The sequence below is a fragment of the Cucurbita pepo genome, chromosome LG12 (genome assembly GCF_002806865.2).
Source record: "Cucurbita pepo subsp. pepo cultivar mu-cu-16 chromosome LG12, ASM280686v2, whole genome shotgun sequence".
Classification (NCBI taxonomy): Eukaryota; Viridiplantae; Streptophyta; class Magnoliopsida; order Cucurbitales; family Cucurbitaceae; genus Cucurbita; species Cucurbita pepo.
Genome location: NC_036649.1, coordinates 1,493,728 through 1,513,095, shown reverse-complemented (window position 1 = coordinate 1,513,095; position 19,368 = coordinate 1,493,728). Strand labels below are relative to the sequence as shown.

The window sequence follows — 19,368 nt, the reverse complement described above, 5'->3', positions numbered from 1 at the left end:
CATTAAAATGTGAGAGATCAAACCATATACTTTTAAAATGATAATTAATAAAGAATTTCTTCGTGACCAACTAAAAGAAAAACGTGTAAAATTGAACCAACTAAATTATTATATCGTAGCTACAAAGGTAACCAAAATTTCAAACCAATAAAATGCCAAAAAAAGAAAAACAAACAAACAAAATTTGAAGCAATTAAAAGATGCCCAAAAGTTCAAAACAAACAATAGAAACAAAAACTTAATACAATATATGGATATTTTTGTGGACAGTCCACAACTACACAGAATTTAAGATTCAACTATACAACACTTTTTTTTTGCTATACTTTTTTTTCTTAGAGACCCAATAGGCTGATGTTCTTCCTGTTCCCAGCAGCTTAGAGTTATAGAAATATATACTAGTATGCTAAATATACACTCGGAATGAAATGACAGACCTAAAAGAACTCGCGATCGGGGAGAAGGAGAGGGGCGATGAGTGACCAAATATATAGAGCAGCAGTGACCCACTCTGTGCCAATACGTACCCAAACTGACGTCCAGCCAACGTCTATGAGGTCCGAGCTCTCGTTCAGGCTAGTCCAGCCTGAAAGTAGCATGGCTGAGTACATGCTTGCAAGAGCAAATATGAGGTGGAAGAATGTATAGGAGTAACTGACAGGCTGTCCCTCTCCTGTTTTTTTGTTCTTTCCATCCTCCAAGTCTTCTGCTTCAAGAAGAGGTTTACTCCCACCTAGCCAAACAATGAGAAATTAGAAGCCAATAATGCAGCGATGAACACCATTCCCTCCTTAAAAAAATCCGAGTTCAAAATCTTCTCATCTCTTTTTCTGTTTTTTCCCGTCTATGTTTTGAGAAAACCGTTCCAGTGCTTGACTAAAATTCTACTTTAATGCATAGAAAATGACGCGAGTTGGAAAAGTAAATAATTTGTACTAATGTATAATATTACTAAACGGTCAACCTGAGAATTGAGGCATACACCCACGACCATAAAGTTAGAGATTCAAATCCAACCCGAGGATTGAGACATACACCCTCAACCATAATAGAGATTCAAATCCAACCTGAGGATTGAGGCATACACCCACGACTATAAGGTTAGAGATTCAAATTCAACCTGAGGATTGAGACATACACCCCTCGACCATAAGGTTAGAGATTCAAATCCAACCTGAGGATTGAGGCATACACCCTCAACCATAAGGTTAGAGGTTCAAATCCAACCTGAGGATCGAGGCATACACCCTCAACCATAAGGTTAGAGGTTCAAATCTCTCGACCCTATAACTTAACAACATAAAAAATGTTATTAATAAATATTCTTCGAATGAACTCTATGAGTCCTCTCCCTTGCATTGCACAATTGGTAATTAAACTATTTAGTAATGGAGGTGTCCTGCAAGTTTAGGCATACGCACCTGCTCTTGGTGAAGATGGGGGAGAAAGAAATGTTGTCGAAGATCCAGCACGAAGAGCAGAATAAATAACAGAGAGGACGGTTGTGAGCATTCCAAGGACAAGGGTACCAACGGAGACTGCTTTAGATTTTGTATGAAGACCATTGCACACGTAGTCACGTGGTTCACTAGAAAGACCAGTATAGCACACATATGCGCAGTAAACTGATATCACAGAAGCAGGCAATAGACTTCCATTTACCTGTTTAAAATAACCAACCACATTAATCAGGTCCAAATTTTATTCTTTTCCATAAAAAAATAATAATAATAATAATAAATAAATAAATAATCTATGGAGAGAATAGAGATGCAATCTCATTTTAAATAACATAAATCTAGCATATTCCCATGAGATATATGTTAGAAATCACGGATCTCCACAATGATATGATATTGTCCACTTTGAGCATAAGCTCTCATGGCTTTGCTTTGGGCTTCCCCAAAAGGCCTCATACCAATGGAGATGTATTCCTTACTTATAAACCCATGATCATTCCCTAACCAATATGGGACTCCCTCCCAACAATCCTCAACAATATATATATATATATATATATATATATATATATATATATATATATATATATATATTCTTATTGTTCCTGCAACGAAACATAAAGCATTAGACGATTTCCTTAAATGGATAGAACATGACTTGCTATTTCATGCCAATCGCTCGTTATGGGGGAAAAAGCGTTTTTCCCAAGCATTTCCCACCTTTGGCAATTGGCATTTAATATTCTGTTTCAACTATCTCAGTCTACTTACTAACGGTGTATAAACTTATTGGATGTCCACAGGAAGAAGGGTTACAGAGCTTCAATTCAATAACACAGCTGGAATTCATAGAATGCAGAATAGGAAATGTGCTGGAATGGATATAATATAAGAGATACAACACGAAGTTATGTCAAATACGCACTATAAAACAATAACATAAAGTACTTACCGCTGGGTGCAAAGCAATTACAGCAAATACAAATGCAAGAATCATGGTCATGACTAGGAAGAAGACATTGAGGCCACAGTCATGGCCTGAGGGATTGAACCAAATAAACAAAAGTCCCGGGATAGCGAATGCGGCAAGGTAGCAACCAATTGATACCACAAGAAGAGCAATATACCTATCCATACCAATTAGTTAATGAGCAACGAAACAAGATTTGGACAAAAAATGGTATTGTCTTAGGGAGGCAGCAAGTAAAACTTGAACTCACCATTTCCGTTCATCCTTCTCGACCCAGGAGTCATTCCACGAGTGTGTAAAGTCAAGTAAGAGAATCACTTGAACCAATAAAAACAACCCAGCCCCAAATATGGATAGAACTCCTGCAAATACGAGAAGGTTACACAAAGACACCTAACTCTAAATAGTTGTCCTTTTCAGATGTGTAAAATCAATAGCACAAGCATAAAAGGAAATCACATTAAAATGAACAAAAAATATCAAGTTGTGGTGAAATGCAAGGCAACTAGACAAACTGTCCTGAGCAAATCAAAGGTCCATAGATTAATGTCAGAAGCATTTTCGATTGATCTTGTTCACACAACTTGATTCTACCACATCTATAGAGACAAAAAAATTATTCCTCTGAAATTATGGGAGATAAGAAGATAAATATTGGAAAATATGACTTGAGAGTAAACTAAACCAGCCAAAGTATAAAGGAGAAGTCACTATTTCCAAAACATGCAATTACAATTTTCTTAATGATAATCTTACTAAATTGAATTGTTTATCCTTAATGATGGAAAGCTGGTTAATTCCTCAATAATTATTGATTGTCTAAAAGCATCCAAAAGTACTTAAATATTTGGAGAGGAATTTTCCAAGGTCTCATCTAGCTGCGTTTTTTGGCTTCTAATTGGTCTACTCTTTTGGAGGTTTTTCTGTAACTATAGTTATCTTTCTATCAATGCCAGCAGTATCCTTTTGTTTCTCTTTTGGTAACTTCCTTTGGTTCCTGAGTTTTCCTCCTCTTTTCATACTTATCATATATATATTTGATGTAAAGTTTCTTGTTTCCCATTGAAGAAATGAGTTTCTTTTTTCAAGAGGAAGGGATTAAAGTACTTAATTGAGTAGTACTTTGAAGCTTTCTTGCTATGAGCATTCCTGCAAGCTCAAAGTACCTACCAAGGTTTACAGTAACTTTTGATTACCTTGTTTAAAGAAAAATAGACAAGAAATTCGGGTTTAGGAAGGAAGAGTACAAGTGACAACTCACCATATATTGAGAAGACAACATTTGGAAGGAAAAACATGAGGACGACTAACAAAATCCAGATCACCATCTTAGCCATCCATCCTCCATGATGCCATGCATCACGTCTGTCGTTTTGGTCTTTTACACCAATCATTATGAGGGCAAATATAGCAAAAAACAAGAAATTTCCTAAGCTCACACGAAGAACTGCTTGCATTTGAAACCATTCCTCTGGTTGTGCCTCAGTTTTTATCCCTATTAACAAACAAGACAACATCTATAAATTCAAAAAAAAAAAAGAAAAATGAAGCACTCTTAATCTTTATTATTGAGCCAGTGACATTTCCATCATATGATAAACAATTAAAGCTTCTAGTTACTTTGTAACTTAAGGATCACGGTTCCAGAAAACACCATTTCATAAACATTATAGCCTCAAATAAGGCTTAAAAGCAATCAAACTTTTATGCTCTCCCCTAATGTTTTATTCAAGAACATCTCCTGCAAGTAATAACTCACGACATCGACAAACTTCCTGATTTTTATTCTCCCCCCTAATGTATCTTATAGTATCCGTTTTGCTAGTTAATTGCAAATAACGTTAAACTATTGGATTTTAAAAGATAAATTTAGAGTGTGAAGTAACCTTGGAGAGTGAAAACAATAGTCAATATCACCTATACAGATCAACTAGAGAAGCAATAATATTCGTTCCAAGAATTTTATTTAGTGAGAACATCCTATTCAATCCAATCAAGGGAGTCTGCCTATTATTTATTAATTACTTTCATAAGATGCAACTCACAATTGATCAACTTGGGAGACGAGCTTTTATATTTTTCCTTTTTGAAAGCCTGAGATTTAGAGAAGACTTGCCTGTTAGACTAACCAAAACTTCAATTAACTTCCATTTCAACGTATAGAAACCCCAGATACACTCAATAAACCGCCCGCCCCAATTGGCAAGCATAAACTAGCTTCAGGTACAACAAAAAGGTAATAATGATGATTATGAATTCTAGTATCCAATCAGCCCGAGTCAAGTCACCGTTCCTCAGAAAATTAGACTGAGGCCTCGGTCGATTCAACGAGTAGCCACATTTAACCAAATTAATACAGCGACATAACGTAATTCAATACCGACGAGCATACCGCGATCGATTAAATCATGGAATTAAAATTACACACCAGAAAAAACCAAAAATTAAGCTCGAGAAGCAACAAAACCACAATCTGTCTCCACAATAATAACGACGCTCGAGACATTCAGCAGAAGACGCCAAGAAAATCGAATATACGAATAACCAATTGAAATCGGCTAGAATAACGAAAATTCAAACAAGTGACGAAACTCACATGACATCTTCTCCATCAGAGGAGCTCCAAACTCTCTGAGAATCCATGAAGTGACCAAGGAGACGCCGAAAAGGCCACAATAAGCAAGTCTAGCGGAGCTTCTGGAGATTCCGGAAGCAACAGAGGAGCAGAGACCGCATGTGAGAGATGCACAGCACGAAAACAAGCAGGACATTGCTTAGCTCTCGACCTCGAGAATTCTGGATGACGCTCTTCTTCTTGTTCTCGTCTTCCAGAGAAGTCGTCCTTCAGTTTTGCGTATAACAAGCAATTTTGCAATTGATCGAATTTTCCTTTAGAAAATTTTCGCGGGTAATGGGTTGGGCTTTCGGGTATGGGCTTATGCAAACGGGATTTATACAGGCCTGTACTCTTGGCCCAATAAGAATAGTGGGCTTTTTCTTTGAGAAATATGGCCTTTTCTAATAAAAATAAAATACTATTTATCTCCAAAATATAAAATTAAAAAAAAAAAACCAAATTAATAAAAATACCATAACTTTGTATTCTTTTTTCCAAAAATGTCCCTAAACTTTCAAAAAATTCCCATAATACCCTCCAACTTTCAAACAAGTCTCCACAATACCCTTACCGATAGTCGTGGTGACGACAGTAGTTTCAAAAATATCCTTCAACTTTCAATAAAGTTTCAAAAATACTCATGAACTTAAATTTTTTTATTAATTATAAAAAAAAAAAAATTAAATATACCCTGAATTTAAAAATACTCATAAAATTTTAAAAGTAGCATTAACATCATTTACCTTTATAAAAAAAACATTTAAATAAAATCTTACCGTCAATATATGGACGAAAACCGTCTATCGACACCTGATAAATTATCTCCTCGCTTTTTAACGTTACTTTTGAAAGTTTATTAATATCTTTGTGCTCGAGATGATATCGGAATATACTGTTCCCCTCTCCAACCGATGTGGGATCTCACCAACCATCCTTGACGAGGGAAGAAGACTCGAAAAGTATACTTATTTTGTACTCGATATGATATCGGGATATACTCGTTAATTAATGATTGAAGCCTAATTGATATTATTTAAATATATTTTCTCATTTTTCTTTTTATGGATTATTTTTTAAAATATAAAAATAAAAATTATTATAATATTTTGGTTGCCACCGCTAGAGAGAGAAAAATAATTTAAGTTAGGGATAACTCAAATTGTGTGTAATACACAGAAAAATTATGTCCCACAACTCAAAATCTTGTTTTATTCCATACCCCATTAATAATCCCACCTCACTAAAATAAATTATATTTTAAATTTCTTGGATAATTATTTATTTTTTAAATACAATTTTTATTTATTCATTTATTTTTCAAAAAATTATTATTTTATTTTTCAACATAAATTTAAAATAAATTTATATTCTAATAATGAACGATCAAAATTTAATTTTAGAATAGTTTGTAACGACGTCAGACTACACAACTCAAACCATAAAAATTAGGGTATGTCAAATTTTTGGTCCGATCAACCAGACCAACCAAAAACTCAACTTTTAGAAAGATTAAGAATATTTCAATTTAGTAAACGATGTTAGTGGGTTCGGTTGGATTGTTAGTGTTAGATGAACACGACTCTCTCGATTCTCCACAATGGTATGATATTGTCATAAGCTCTCATGGCTTTACTTGGGGCTACTCCAAAAGGCTTCACACCAATGGGGTTAGTGTTCCTCACTTATGAACCCATGGTCATTCCCTAAATTAGCCCATGTGGGACTTTTATCATCCAACAGTTAGCTCTATTCGAGTTGTTCGGGTCACCAACTCAAAATTTCGAATGGGTCCAAGACATTTTTCCAATTTAATCCATCCCAACTCGTGTACGCCCTTGTTTACTTTTGTTTCATAATTGAACGATGTTCAGAAAACAAATTTGAAATCTTAGCCAAAAACGCGGGATCGGAGGCGTACGACGTGGTGGGCAAAGAGTGTTTGGCACGTGGGAGAGATTTGTATGTGTGGTTATTGATTAGAAGTGGGAATGGTACTTGTGATTGTGGTGTTTCAGTTAGTCACATCCTGAGCTGGTTGTGTTTTCTTTTTCCCCCCCACAAACTTTAGCTTATTAGACTTTGGCCCCTTAGATTATATGTATATAATATTTCTGTAATGTCCTCAGTTGGTCAAGTCTTTATGAAACATACCCTCCAACTACTTCCTTTTTCATTATTGAACCAAACCAGATAGATTTTTGGAACTTTTATGGAAAACAAAGAGAATTATGAAGAGATAAAAACCACCTCTTATTTCTACCGTTTAAATAGGTGTAAGAACGGATTTACGTTTTTACGGTCGAGTGAAAAACGACCCGTTCACCATGTTGTTTTAGTATCTTTCTTATACGACCCGTTAATCATGTTGTTTTAGTATCTTTCTTATGTTTTACGTTTTTACGGTCGAGTGAAAAACGACCCGTTCACCATGTTGTTTTAGTATCTTTCTTATATGACCCGTTAATCATGTTGTTTTAGTATCTTTCTTATGTTTTACGTTTTTACGGTCGAGTGAAAAACGACCCGTTCACCATGTTGTTTTAGTATCTTTCTTATATGACCCGTTAACCATGTTGTTTTAGTATCTTTCTTATGTTTTACGTTTTTACGGTCGAGTGAAAAACGTCCCGTTCACCATGTTGTTTTAGTATCTTTCTTATGTTTTACGATTTTACGGTCGAGTGAAAAACGACCCGTTCACCATGTTGTTTTAGTATCTTTCTTATACGACCCGTTAACCATGTTGTTTTAGTGTCTTTCTTATGTTTTACGTTTTTACGGTTGAGTGAAAAACGATCCGTTAACCATGTTGTTTCAGTCTCCTTCTTATGTTTCATTTCCGAGGGAGATTATTTATACTACAACTCACGTCTGTTCAGTCTCTCTAATTTTTTGTCACGAGAAAGAGAGAGAGAGAGAGAAATATCAGCTATAGAACGTTCAACCGCATTCTTTCGGTCTCTCTGCTCTATCATTTGAGAGAGAATCGGTCAAACAACCATATTGTTTCTAGAGATGTTCATGGGATTGAGCGGGGACGTAGATGTCTTCCCAGCTCCCGTCCCTACCTCCTATTTTAACCCATTTATTTTTCACAGTGATTAGGGTGGAGATTCCCTACGATAAATTTTTTCCTATTCTATATATATATATTTTAAATATATTCATTTTTAAAAATTTTAATAGATAATTTTCGATTTTTCAATATAATATAGATACATTTATATTTATATGTAAAAGTGAGGCGGGTAGTGATTTGGTTGGGGTAAGACGGGAAATATAATCTTTGTCCCCGACCCTATTCAGGTAACAGAGAAAAATCTCTCTGAAGTACCTCTTTCATTCTCCATTTAGATGGAGATTATCCGTCCCGTTCAGGGCTCTGTTCTATGATTTGAAAGAGAGTCGTGTTCAAACAACCCGTTCTAAATGATATATTAGGGAGAAACATGTTGCATCGATTTCTCTCTCTTAAAAATATCTTGTTATCTTATTAACTTTATAACCCCATGCAATCAATCTTCATCTAGTAAAAAAGTGGGTCCATAATGTTCTTGAGAGGACAGATAATCGAGTCATCATCCTTCGAGTCAGTAATTGATGTTTTATCCATTGAGCTATGCTTAAATTGACTTAAACTTTGTTGAGAAATGTCGGGAGAAGAGCTTATGTTCAAAGTGGACAATATTATACTATTGTGGAGGGTCGTTGTTCCTAACATGGTATTAGAGTCATGTCTTTAACTTAGTCATGTCAATAGAATCCTTAAGTGTCAGAACAAAAAAGTTGTGAGCCTTAAAAGACGCAAAAGTGAGTCAAGTATCGAACAAACAGTGTACTGAAGGCTCTAGAGAATAAGTCGAGCCTCAATTAAGAGAAAGGTGCTCGAGGGCTTGTTCGAGAAGAGAATTATAGAGCTCAGACTGGACAATATCATACCATTATAGAGGGTCGTAGTTCCTAACAAACTTCACCCACTTTAGTGATTCGTTCCGTTACGCAAATGACTTATGATTCCATAAATCACACTCAGCGCCACTTGAGTTGCATAAACTCATTAAATCCTAGAATGGGTCACCAATTTTTGGTTTACCCATCAAAATCAATAATCTTTTGAAATCGAATAAATTAAAAGTTTATTAAAAAAAGTTCGATTTAATCTCTAAAACTTTGAAAAAAAATTAACAAATCAACAAAATAGGTTCGAGTATCTGTGTTAATACGAACATGATTTCAAAGTCAAATAAGTTAGAGATACGAACACGACACGAAAACGGGATTTAGACCTAAAAATAATAATAATAAAACGCACACGACACGAAAACGGGATTTAGACCTAAAAATAATAATAATAAAACGCACCGCAACCGTAGAAATCGGGGCCAAAGGACGAGCAGCCTTAGCTAATTAAGCCAAAAAAGTGAGGGAAAGAAACAGGCAAATTAACATGCATGCATGTCAATAATCGAAGCTAAACAGCGAGGGGGTCTTGTCCGTCGCCCCTTGCGGGAGGCATCGGCCGGCAGTGGGCTCGGCATTGGCCCTCGTGGGTCACCACCTCACGTGCTTTCATTTGCCTCTTCTCTAAACAATTTCATCACTTTGCATCTTCCTCTTACCTTCTATTTATTTAATTTTTTTTTTTTTTTTTTTTTTTTTGTAAAGTTAATTTAAAAAGTGTAAAAGAAAGTACGAGCCGATCGAAGAGGAAAGACGAGCGATAAAGTTTAGTGTGTATGCATCTTCCTACGAGTTTCGTTTGTCGAGTTTATATAAAATTGATATAAAGAGTGTAAAAATTAGCTACGATCGAGCTTTCTCGATGTGAGATCCCAGGGGAATGCGGTGTGAAAACATCTCCCCAGTAGACGCGTTTTAAGATTGTGAGATTGACAATATCTGCTAGTGGTGGGATTGAGCTGTTACAGATGGTATCAAAACCAGACACCATGTGGTGTGCTAGCGAGGACACTACCCTCCAAGAAATGGATTGAGATCCCCCATGGGTTGGAGAAGGAAACGAATCATTCCTTATAAAGGTATGGAAACCTCCCCTTAGTAGACGTGTTTTAAAACTATGAGGCTGAGGGCGATACATAACGGACTAAAGCGGACAATATTTGCTAACGGTGGGCTTCGGTTGTTACACTCGGCTAGCTTCCTTTTATTTATTTTGTAGGAGCCACATGTCGCAGTTATGCTTGTCCAAGACGTATTAACTGTGGCCACATGTCCGTTCCATACCCTACTTGTTTTCGTGTTAGCCCGTTCTTTATTATTTCATTCGTCAAAATCAAATTTATACCCATTAAGGCTAAAATACCCCAAGATATATATTATAGAGGATGCTACTAGTTGTCAATTCTTCCTATCCCGGGTTATACACTATTGATACCGTTGTTGCTCGCTACTTGCTAACCTATAACATTACTTTCTTAAATTGATTTCCAAACGTTTTTCTAAAATTTTATCCGACCCTATTTTCTAAAACATTTTCTTAATAACGGGGTTGAAGCCTTGAGCATACGTCACTCGTGCCATCAGTGACCCAATTTTTAGTTGGCTGATTTACTCGAGGACAAGAGTACGTACCATACACAATCATGTTACGAGTCTCAACAGAGTGCAATTGTGACACTATGCTCCATAAATCCTCATCTCAGCAATAAAGTAGACGGTGATAGACACAAACCTAAAAGCTAACGTATACGAAACTCGACCGAAAAAAAACGAAATAAAACCTACGATACATACAAAAAGTTAGAACGTAAAATTTTGGTAGCGGTGGCTCGGGTGGGGCGGGTTGGAGAAGAAAGGCAAAGTGTTGGGAGATGAGGAAAATGGTGGGGTTAAGGAAAAAGGTTTGGAGATAAACAGATAAGGTTGGAGTTTTATGTGTACTTTGTTAATGGCAGGCAAGGTTTATCTGAAAATGAAGTTTAGGTTGAATCTTTAGGGAGAGAAAGAGAAGGAAATTCCACGTGATGTTGCACAAAAGGTTATACCCTACACCTAACACTCACCTCCAAAACCAAAAAACTTAGGAAAATCATAACCAAAAGATATATATATTATAGAGAGAGAGAGAGATATATATATATATATATAGAGAGAGAGAGAGAGAGAGATAAGAGAGAGATATATATATAGAGAGAGATATAGAAAGAGAGATATAGAAAGAGATATAAGAGAGAAAGATATAGAGAGAGATATATATAGAGAGAGATAGAGAGAAAGACATATATATATATAGAGAGAGAGAGAGAGATGGAGAGAGAGAGAGAGAGAGAGAGAGATGGAGAGAGAGAGAGAGAGAGAGAGGTAGATATAGAGAGAGAGAGAGAGAGAGATGGAGAGAGAGAGATGGAGAGAGAGAGATGGAGAGAGAGAGAGAGAGATAGATATACATATAGAGAGAGAGACATATGGAGAGAGAGAGATATATAGAGAGAGAGAGTTATAGAAAGAGAGAGAGAGAGAGAGAGCGATATATAGAGAGAGAGATAGATATATAGAGAGAGAGATATATATGGAGAGAGAGAGAGAGATATGGAGAGAGAGAGATATGGAGAGGGAGAGGGAGAGGGAGAGAGAGAGATATAGAGAGAGAGAGAGTTATAGAGAGAGAGAGAGAGTTATAGAGAGAGAGATAGGGAGAGAGAGAGANATTCAATCGGTCTTATGTTTTCAGCTTTGAACCGTGTCCTGTTCGCAGGCCTCACTGTCGCAATAGGATCTCAGCAGGGTTTCGGCATTAATCATGGGGGTGGAATTGGAAAACGGCCAAGCTCAGTTTCAGGATATGGAGGGTGTTAATTTCACAGATGATCAGTTAGTTGATTTCATTAGGGGGTTTCTTACTTCAGTGTCGCTGGTATTGTTCTATTAAGATCATTATTGCTCCTTACTTTTTAAAAGATATATAGATATAATATATATATATATATGTAGAGAGAGAGAGAGAGTTCATATAGCAATCGAATTCTGAAGTGCACTCTGTTAGTTTATTATTTGGATATATATATATATATATATATATATATAGAGAGAGAGAGAGAGAGAGAGAGAGAGAGAGAGAGAGAGAGAGAGAGGGAGGGAGAGAGAGGGAGGGAGAGAGAGGAATTATGTATAAATATGGGGGGCAATTGGGTTGTTGGGAAAATAGAAGGGAAAATAGAAGGGAAAATAGAAGGGAAAAGGGAGTGATAAAGTATGATGGGAAAGAGATTTGCAAAGTGGAAAGAAACGGCAAGACAGCAGAAAGGGAAGCTGTACATCATCAGGGTTTGCATCTCCATGCTTCTATGTCGGCATCGCCATAACTACTCTCATCCTCATCATCATACCCCAACCCCAACCAATTCTTCTTCTTCTTCTTCTTCTTCTTCTACTTCTTTCTTTCTCTCTTCTTCTTTTACGTAGCAACACAATGTAATTCTCCACACACCTCATTCCAATGCAATCCTTTTAGATATATATATATATGTTGTCCTTCCAACCATCTCAATCATTTTGTATCTACTCTTGCTTGCTTTATCTAACCTATACATTCCTCTCATACCCTAATTATCTGAGTTTAAAACCCTAATTATGTGAATTACAAACCCTAATTATGTGAGTCAGTTGTGCAGCTACCTAGGTTTTGAGAAGAGGGCAGATAGATTTTGTATGACAAGCTAAGCTCATCGCTAGGAGATATTGTTCTATTTCAGCTTCCCTTTCGAGCTTCTTTTTTTCGGGCTTTAAAATCGAGAGGTTTCCACACCCTTTTCGGGCTTTAAAACCCCTGTGTTAGGAAGAGGTTTCCAATTTCCACACCCTTTTCGGGCTTTAAAACCCCTGTGTTAGGGAGAGGTTTCCAGTTTCCACACCCTTATCGAATGGATTTTGGTAGTTACATTTTGAATTTGTACCCTAGTCTTTAGGGACAGCCACATTAGGACAACTACCTTCTACAATTTTTAGTGTTGAGCAGCAGAAGAAATTATCAATATATGTATATATGCATGATGATTAGGCAGGTAGGGAGACAAGTTTCATGTGGGTATGTCAAAACTTAGGCTGAATCAGACAAATGGTAATGAAATTGTAAACCCAATTCATATATGATTGCTTGAGGAGAGAAATAGGTTTAATAAATCACCCACATGTCTAAATAATGTTCATCAATCAAGCACACTATGTAATGTAATTGTGAACAACGAGTTCAAATTTTATTAGTTACCAACAGTTGTATGCAATTTTAAAATGAGACAATAGTTGCAATTTTAACCGATTGTTTTAAAAGTTATCGAGTATTTAATATAATTTTAGCCTATAAATAACTAAGTAATAAACTTTTCTCATAAGCATATAGATAAAAATCAACTATTCTAAAAATTTCAAATATTTAGATTTTGATGATGATTTCAGTTTCAATTTAAAAAAAAAATAGCTAATTTTGAAACTCTAAAAAATATATAAATAAATAAATTATGTTATAATTTTTTTTAAATAGTTAAACTCTAAAAAAATATATAAACAAAAAAAATTGTTATAAATTTTTTTAAATGGTTAAAAGCAATGTTGTAGTAGTATAATTTAAATTTTAAGAAATTAGGTTGGAAGAATATTATATATATGTTTACTAAAATATATTGATTTATTAAGATTTTTTAACAATTTTCAAATAAATATTAACATTGAAAAATGAAAATTTTAAAATTACTATTTTTTTTTCAAAAGAATAATAAACGAAAAAAAATTACAAGATTCAATCCCCACAAATTATCTCCACAATCCCCACAAGTTATCCATCCACGGGAATCCAACAAAAATAAATGAAAAATTTTACAGGAACGAAAAATTAAAAAGGTAGCGGGGATGAGGGCAGAGAAAGTCTTCCCAACTCCACCCGCCCTGTGGACATCTCTATACCGCCGTAGCGGTGGTGATGTTCATAATCTAAAAGCCTTAAATAACAAAATAAAATGCACAACAACACATATACCTGATTTNTTTTTTTTTTTTTTTTTTTTAAGTTGAAATAAGGGCGCAATATAGCGGGGTCAAAATTTGGGGATCCCAAGATATAACAGTATCAGTTTTAATAAATGGTCTAAAATTTTGAAATTATACATACAATGAAGGCCTTAAGTTTTAGCATTTAGTTTACCTGCACATTTATTGCCATGGAAGAAAGTGTTGTGGCCTCTGAAATTATGAACTTGGCTCTCAACTTTTGACTGTTCCAACACTTTCAAGACTTGGTTCCTGGAGATTTCGCAGGATTTGATTCCTCCTCGGTAGACTTCTTCGATGTTTGGACCTGTTTAGTTTGAGCTCCCTGGGACATTACAAAGCAAACATAAATTATTAGCATTGAATAATATAAACTATTGTCCAGTAAGCCCTCCACTATAAAACCTTTCTATGGTGCCAAGCATTAGCCGGCAACTTCCCTGGACCAATGATTTCATTAAGGTTCATTTACAGCTTGCTGTTCTGCTCTAGGTTGTGTACTCAAATTTTCTCATAAATGTATCGTGTAAGAAACTTATCAGGGAATTTTGAGCTCCAAGATTGAGTTCGATTTTCTGTTTCTTTTCATGGGGAGCATATTCTAGGATTGCTACTGGTAGAATCGATCGGCCTTGAGTAATTTCCTTGACTAAAAGAACAAGTATCAAGCAATATAGATAATATTAAATCGAAATCGACCCGATACCGAAGAAACCTAATCCTCAGTGCACACAGAAAACCTAAGAAAATGGCCCTACTAACGCTGCTTATAACAGCTAAAGCCTACTGCTAGCACAGGGCTTTCCCTTTTGAGTTTCCTCTCAAAAATTTTAAAATGCATCTGCTAGGGAGAGGTTTCCACACCCTTATAGAGAATCTTCGTCTCCTCCTCAACCAATGTGGGATCTCACAATCCACCCCCTTCGTGGCCCAGCATACTCGCTGGCATTTGTTCCCTTCTCCAATCGACTCCCCTTCGGGGCCCAGCATCCTTGCTGGTATATTGTCTCGTGTCCACCCCCCTTCGGGACTCAGCCTCTTCGCTAGCATATCACCAGGTGTCTGACTCTAATATCATTTGTAATAGTCCAAGCCCACCGCTATCAAATATTGTCTTCTTTAAACTTTCCCTTTGGGGTGTCCCTCAAAATTTTTAAATCGCGTCTATTAGGGAGAGGTCTCCATACTTTTATTAAAAATGTTTTGTTCTCTCCAACCAGTGTGAACATTTCTCTCCAACCAACGTGGGATCACAATGCTGGTAAAAGTATACCATGACTTTCATCTATGATATGAGAGAACAATTGAAAAGAACATGATATTTGTGGATTGTGTAAATGAAACAAAGACTGCTACCTTCTGAGCGGTTAATCTCCTAATTGATGGAGCTCTTGCCATAGAGGAAGCAGCCGCAGCTGCAGCAACACGAATTCTGCAAAAAGTATCATTGAAACAAATAAAAACAACTTTAATATGTGGCGTTGAGAGTTTAAAAGAACGAATTAGAAGCATCAACTGCACAATTACCTTTTGTGAACATCAACATACTCATCTGTTTCGTCAACAATCTCCTCCTGCATCAATCAAGATATGTTACAGCATAGGTTAAAATTATAGGTAACGTTATGACCCAAAGTGAAGGGGAGAAGATTTACCTGCAAAAGTTCTTCAAATACATCTTCAAGGGTGATGATACCAATTACTTCACCATCTTCTATGTCCTCTGATAAATGGCTCAACCCATTTATAGAAGAAGCATCATTGCGTCGGTAAGAAGGTTGCCTACTCATACCAGAAGTCTTGGAAGTTCTATCGATATCAAGGACGACACTATCTGAATTCTCGTCGTGCTTACGTAGTAAAGGAGTTGTCAGTTGGGATTCCATGACTGAGAGTTTATTTTCCTCAGATTCTTCTCCAACCAATGTAGGAGGAAGAGCCTTGTTTTTCCCTTTTACCTTCACAACAGCAGCCATGTGACTACTCCCTTTCTGAAATTCGTTCAATATATCATAAAGAGGCATGTCGGAAGGAACCCTGCCATTCATAAGAATATAAATCAGTAATAAGTAGCAGTTAAAAAAATGCTTCTGGAAAATTGGGGCAGGGAGCAGCGCAGGAAAGCGGCAGAATAGCACACACCTGGGAATCCTCCGAATAGAAACGGCACTGACTGGGGTCTCTGTTTCAGGTCGCACTGTTAAAAGGCTTTTCACCTGATTCCACGCAGGTAAAGTCAGAGTAAAAAATGAAGAAATCTAGGCAGTAAAAAAAATCAAGGGATATCTAGACTGAGGAAATCTTTTAATGAAAGATTATTGCAATACCCACCAGGAGAAGCCCTATAATATTCTTTGGATTCCCAGCGTAGACAGGAACTCGACTATGACCACGAGCAAGAATTTTTCCCATTGCTTCCCTGTGTTAGTTAGTTGTTCAAGAAAGGATGAGACATTGCACACAAGTAAAAACTTGGCAAATTACTTCCTAAAGTATCTTTAAAGGTGCAGAAACTCATTCCAAGAAGACGTTTATAATAAAAGGTGGAAATAAGAATTCACATCACATATAGATATTAACGTACATGCTCCTTTGAAATTACTGGAAATCAGCAAGAAACAAGAACTAAGAAACATCTTTAACAAAGCAACCATCCATAGTACCACAAATATTTATTCTGACAGGGTCATTAAACTCAAATACTACCAACTATCCTCGTATACTTCGAACGAACTGAGAGCAGATAGCTGATACTGTGATTATTTAATATTATAATGGCCATGGTAACAGCTAATTTCAAAAGGTGACTGTTAGAAACATGAGAGCAGCCTTACCAGTCCAATTTTGAATTTACGTCCAAGGAAAAAGTTGATTCAATAGGTGTCATAGCCTCCTCAGCTGTCTGTTCAAATTCGATAAGAAACAATACGATATTTAAAATACAAAATAGTTTGAAACTAGAAGGCAGGACCTAAAGAAACGATCCAACAGAAGCGAAAGTTAGACAGCTAGTCGACGACATTGCAGCAATTACCTTTTCAGTCAAATCTAAAGCTCCACTAATGATTGTTGTTTCATCATGGGTGAGTTCACCACCCTTTCCCGCCTATGCACAAGTAGAGAGATTTAAAAGGGAAAAAAATTATCGGAATTTAGAGAGTTCTGCAGCAAATTTTGTTACATACCTCCAGACTGTGGATGGAGACAAGAGCTTTCAATTGAGCACGCCTAAACAATGCCTCATTGTGCCCCAGCAAGCAATCAAGAACCTGTAGTGTAAGAGAATTTTCATTGACTTTACGAGTCAACATAAACGAAAGAGAGGACCAAAGGAACGGCAGCCAACATTTGTGAAACAGCAACTCAAAAAATAAAACACTTTTCTCTGACAACCTTAGTTCATTTCAATAATACTAATGCCTCCATATGCCCCCAATGACACACTACAGAAGAAAAACGAGGAAGGAAAACAAATTTGAAATGGTGTTATAAAACACATAAATAATTTGAAATCAATACATACAGCAATAAGAAGCCTGCATACTTAGTTTAGCATGCATGTAACTTTTAAAAGAATTAGCTAAAACCAAGGCATACCCACCAGAAGCCGTTGGCTTGCAATACTTTGTGATAAGTCTACAAGAATTGTCCAGGATCCCAATTTCAGTGACTACAGCTCAACTTTTCAATATCCTTAAGGAACGGCATCGATATCGTACAAAACAAGCAAAGATGAAAAAGCTACCAGTCATGGCTTTTCAGTCATGCTCTTAAAGATGCTATGGACTACTTGAGCATGCACCTAACTTTTTTGTGAGAATTATCCAATTTTTCGATGGCAATTTTTCATTTTTTGAAAGAATCCTTGTAATGATAAAGACTATACAGTCATTCTGTTGTAATTAACTCAATTTACGTAGCTCACATGCTTACAGCATGGTCAAACTAACATGTTTAGAAAATTACCTTCCCGATGGGATATGCAATTGGGTAGCAAATAACCATCAAAACTCGTACAAGACACACGAAATTGGCACCGACAGCAAGTCCATACCGGGTGCATATCGCTTGTGGTATAACCTAGCAATAACAGAAAACATTCCAAACAAAAAAGCATAAATTATCCATATACTGGAATCGAGTTTAAGGGAAAACCAGGACAAATTATAAAAGGAGAAAGAATCATACCTCTCCAAATGCCAATACAAATGTCACAGAGAGAATAATAGCAAGATACTGATTAAAAAGTTTATCCAAGTATATAGGAAGTGCCTGCAGATAGCAAATGCGAAAACAGTAAAAAATCTATACCAACAACGAATACATTGAGGAGAAGCATTTGACTGACAAATCTCATATATATAAATCCCAAAATTTCGATTACGTGTTTCTCCACCTAAAGTTCAACCTCATTTCAAAAGAAATGGAGAACGTTCCTGTTTTGTATTCACTATCAAAAAGAGTTCCGGATCCAATCAATTCAATTACCTCCATTGCAACGGCATTACATAATAGCAACGTAACAAGAAGCTGGTGCTGCTTTTGAACCACTGGTAGTATAGCCGCTGAAAGTAAACAATCGCAATTCGTAACAAGTTAGAATAACACACAATTGTAATTGTAAGCAACAAAACGATGCAAGCTACTAGAACACGCATGAATCCACTCCACACAAACACACACACACAGACGCATATGTCCTAAATTTCTTTTCACTAAGAATCGAACAGAATCGCAGTGGAATAGGCAGTCGAAGAATCAGAACCACAAATAGAAAACAAACCAGCTTGTTTCTTCTCCTCCGCGGTGCCACTACGTTGAAGAATTTCGAGGTCGACGAGGCCGAGAGACATAAGGCCAAGGGTCAAACCAGACATGATACCAGCGAATAGAACAAGGACACAAGAGATCCCGGCGTAGGTGATCCACAACAACGATCCGAATGGAATTTCGCCGGCTTCCGATTCAAGACCCGGATTCCGAGTGAGCATTCGAGTCAACATCACCGCATTTAAGAAATGCATCGTCAATCCTATCCTGATTCTCCTTCTTCCTCCTTTCTTCTCTCTGTACCAGCACCGTAATATCTCCCCCCTCTCTCTCTCCTCTGCGCTTCCCGGCGGACCAGTTCCGGGATGGTTGATTTTCTGGTAGCGGCTGTACTTTGCTTATTTCGTTTGGTCTCGATAGATGGAATAGATGTCAGTCCTTTTTTCCTTTTCCTTCCAAATACATATCCTTTTTTTTTTATTGTTTAAAATATATATATATATATATATATATATATATATATATATATATATATATATATATATATATAT

At 36.4% G+C, this 19,368-nt stretch overlaps 2 protein-coding genes across 2 annotated transcripts; both read right to left on the bottom strand.

The window, feature by feature from the left end:
* Positions 1-210: 210 nt before the first annotated feature.
* On the bottom strand, positions 211-5,283 carry LOC111806890 (serine incorporator 3). Its single transcript, XM_023692403.1, has 6 exons — positions 5,027-5,283; positions 3,692-3,925; positions 2,681-2,792; positions 2,413-2,587; positions 1,422-1,662; positions 211-733 (listed from the first exon to the last, which is right to left on the bottom strand). Exons 1-6 carry the CDS (start codon positions 5,199-5,201, stop codon positions 438-440), a joined length of 1,233 nt encoding a protein of 410 aa, XP_023548171.1. The 5' UTR covers positions 5,202-5,283; the 3' UTR covers positions 211-437.
* An 8,817-nt stretch (positions 5,284-14,100) lies between these two features.
* LOC111806889 (DUF21 domain-containing protein At4g14240-like) lies at positions 14,101-19,273 on the bottom strand. The gene is made up of 13 exons (XM_023692402.1): positions 18,831-19,273; positions 18,536-18,612; positions 18,236-18,319; positions 18,014-18,127; positions 17,233-17,316; positions 17,082-17,153; positions 16,882-16,949; positions 16,379-16,466; positions 16,190-16,263; positions 15,703-16,084; positions 15,575-15,621; positions 15,404-15,479; positions 14,101-14,372 (listed from the first exon to the last, which is right to left on the bottom strand). Exons 1-13 carry the CDS (start codon positions 19,069-19,071, stop codon positions 14,286-14,288), a joined length of 1,494 nt encoding a protein of 497 aa, XP_023548170.1. The 5' UTR covers positions 19,072-19,273; the 3' UTR covers positions 14,101-14,285.
* Between the last annotated feature and the right edge of the window lie 95 nt (positions 19,274-19,368).

What these genes read in the sequence shown, in the direction of transcription:
- LOC111806890 (XM_023692403.1), bottom strand. Translation starts at nt 5,201, where the DNA reads ATGTCCTGCTTGTTTTCGTGCTGTGCATCTCTCACATGCGGTCTCTGC. An exon ending in TGTTGTCTTCTCAATATATG is followed by an intron (nt 2,793 to 3,691) that starts GTGAGTTGTCAC and finishes TCGTATTTGCAG; the next exon opens with GAGTTCTATCCATATTTGGG. An exon ending in GAGAAGGATGAACGGAAATG is followed by an intron (nt 2,588 to 2,680) that starts GTGAGTTCAAGT and finishes TGGTATGGATAG; the next exon opens with GTATATTGCTCTTCTTGTGG.
- LOC111806889 (XM_023692402.1), bottom strand. Translation starts at nt 19,071, where the DNA reads ATGCATTTCTTAAATGCGGTGATGTTGACTCGAATGCTCACTCGGAAT. An exon ending in TTGTATTGGCATTTGGAGAG is followed by an intron (nt 18,128 to 18,235) that starts GTATGATTCTTT and finishes TGTTATTGCTAG; the next exon opens with GTTATACCACAAGCGATATG. An exon ending in TATTTGAAGAACTTTTGCAG is followed by an intron (nt 15,622 to 15,702) that starts GTAAATCTTCTC and finishes TGATTGATGCAG; the next exon opens with GAGGAGATTGTTGACGAAAC.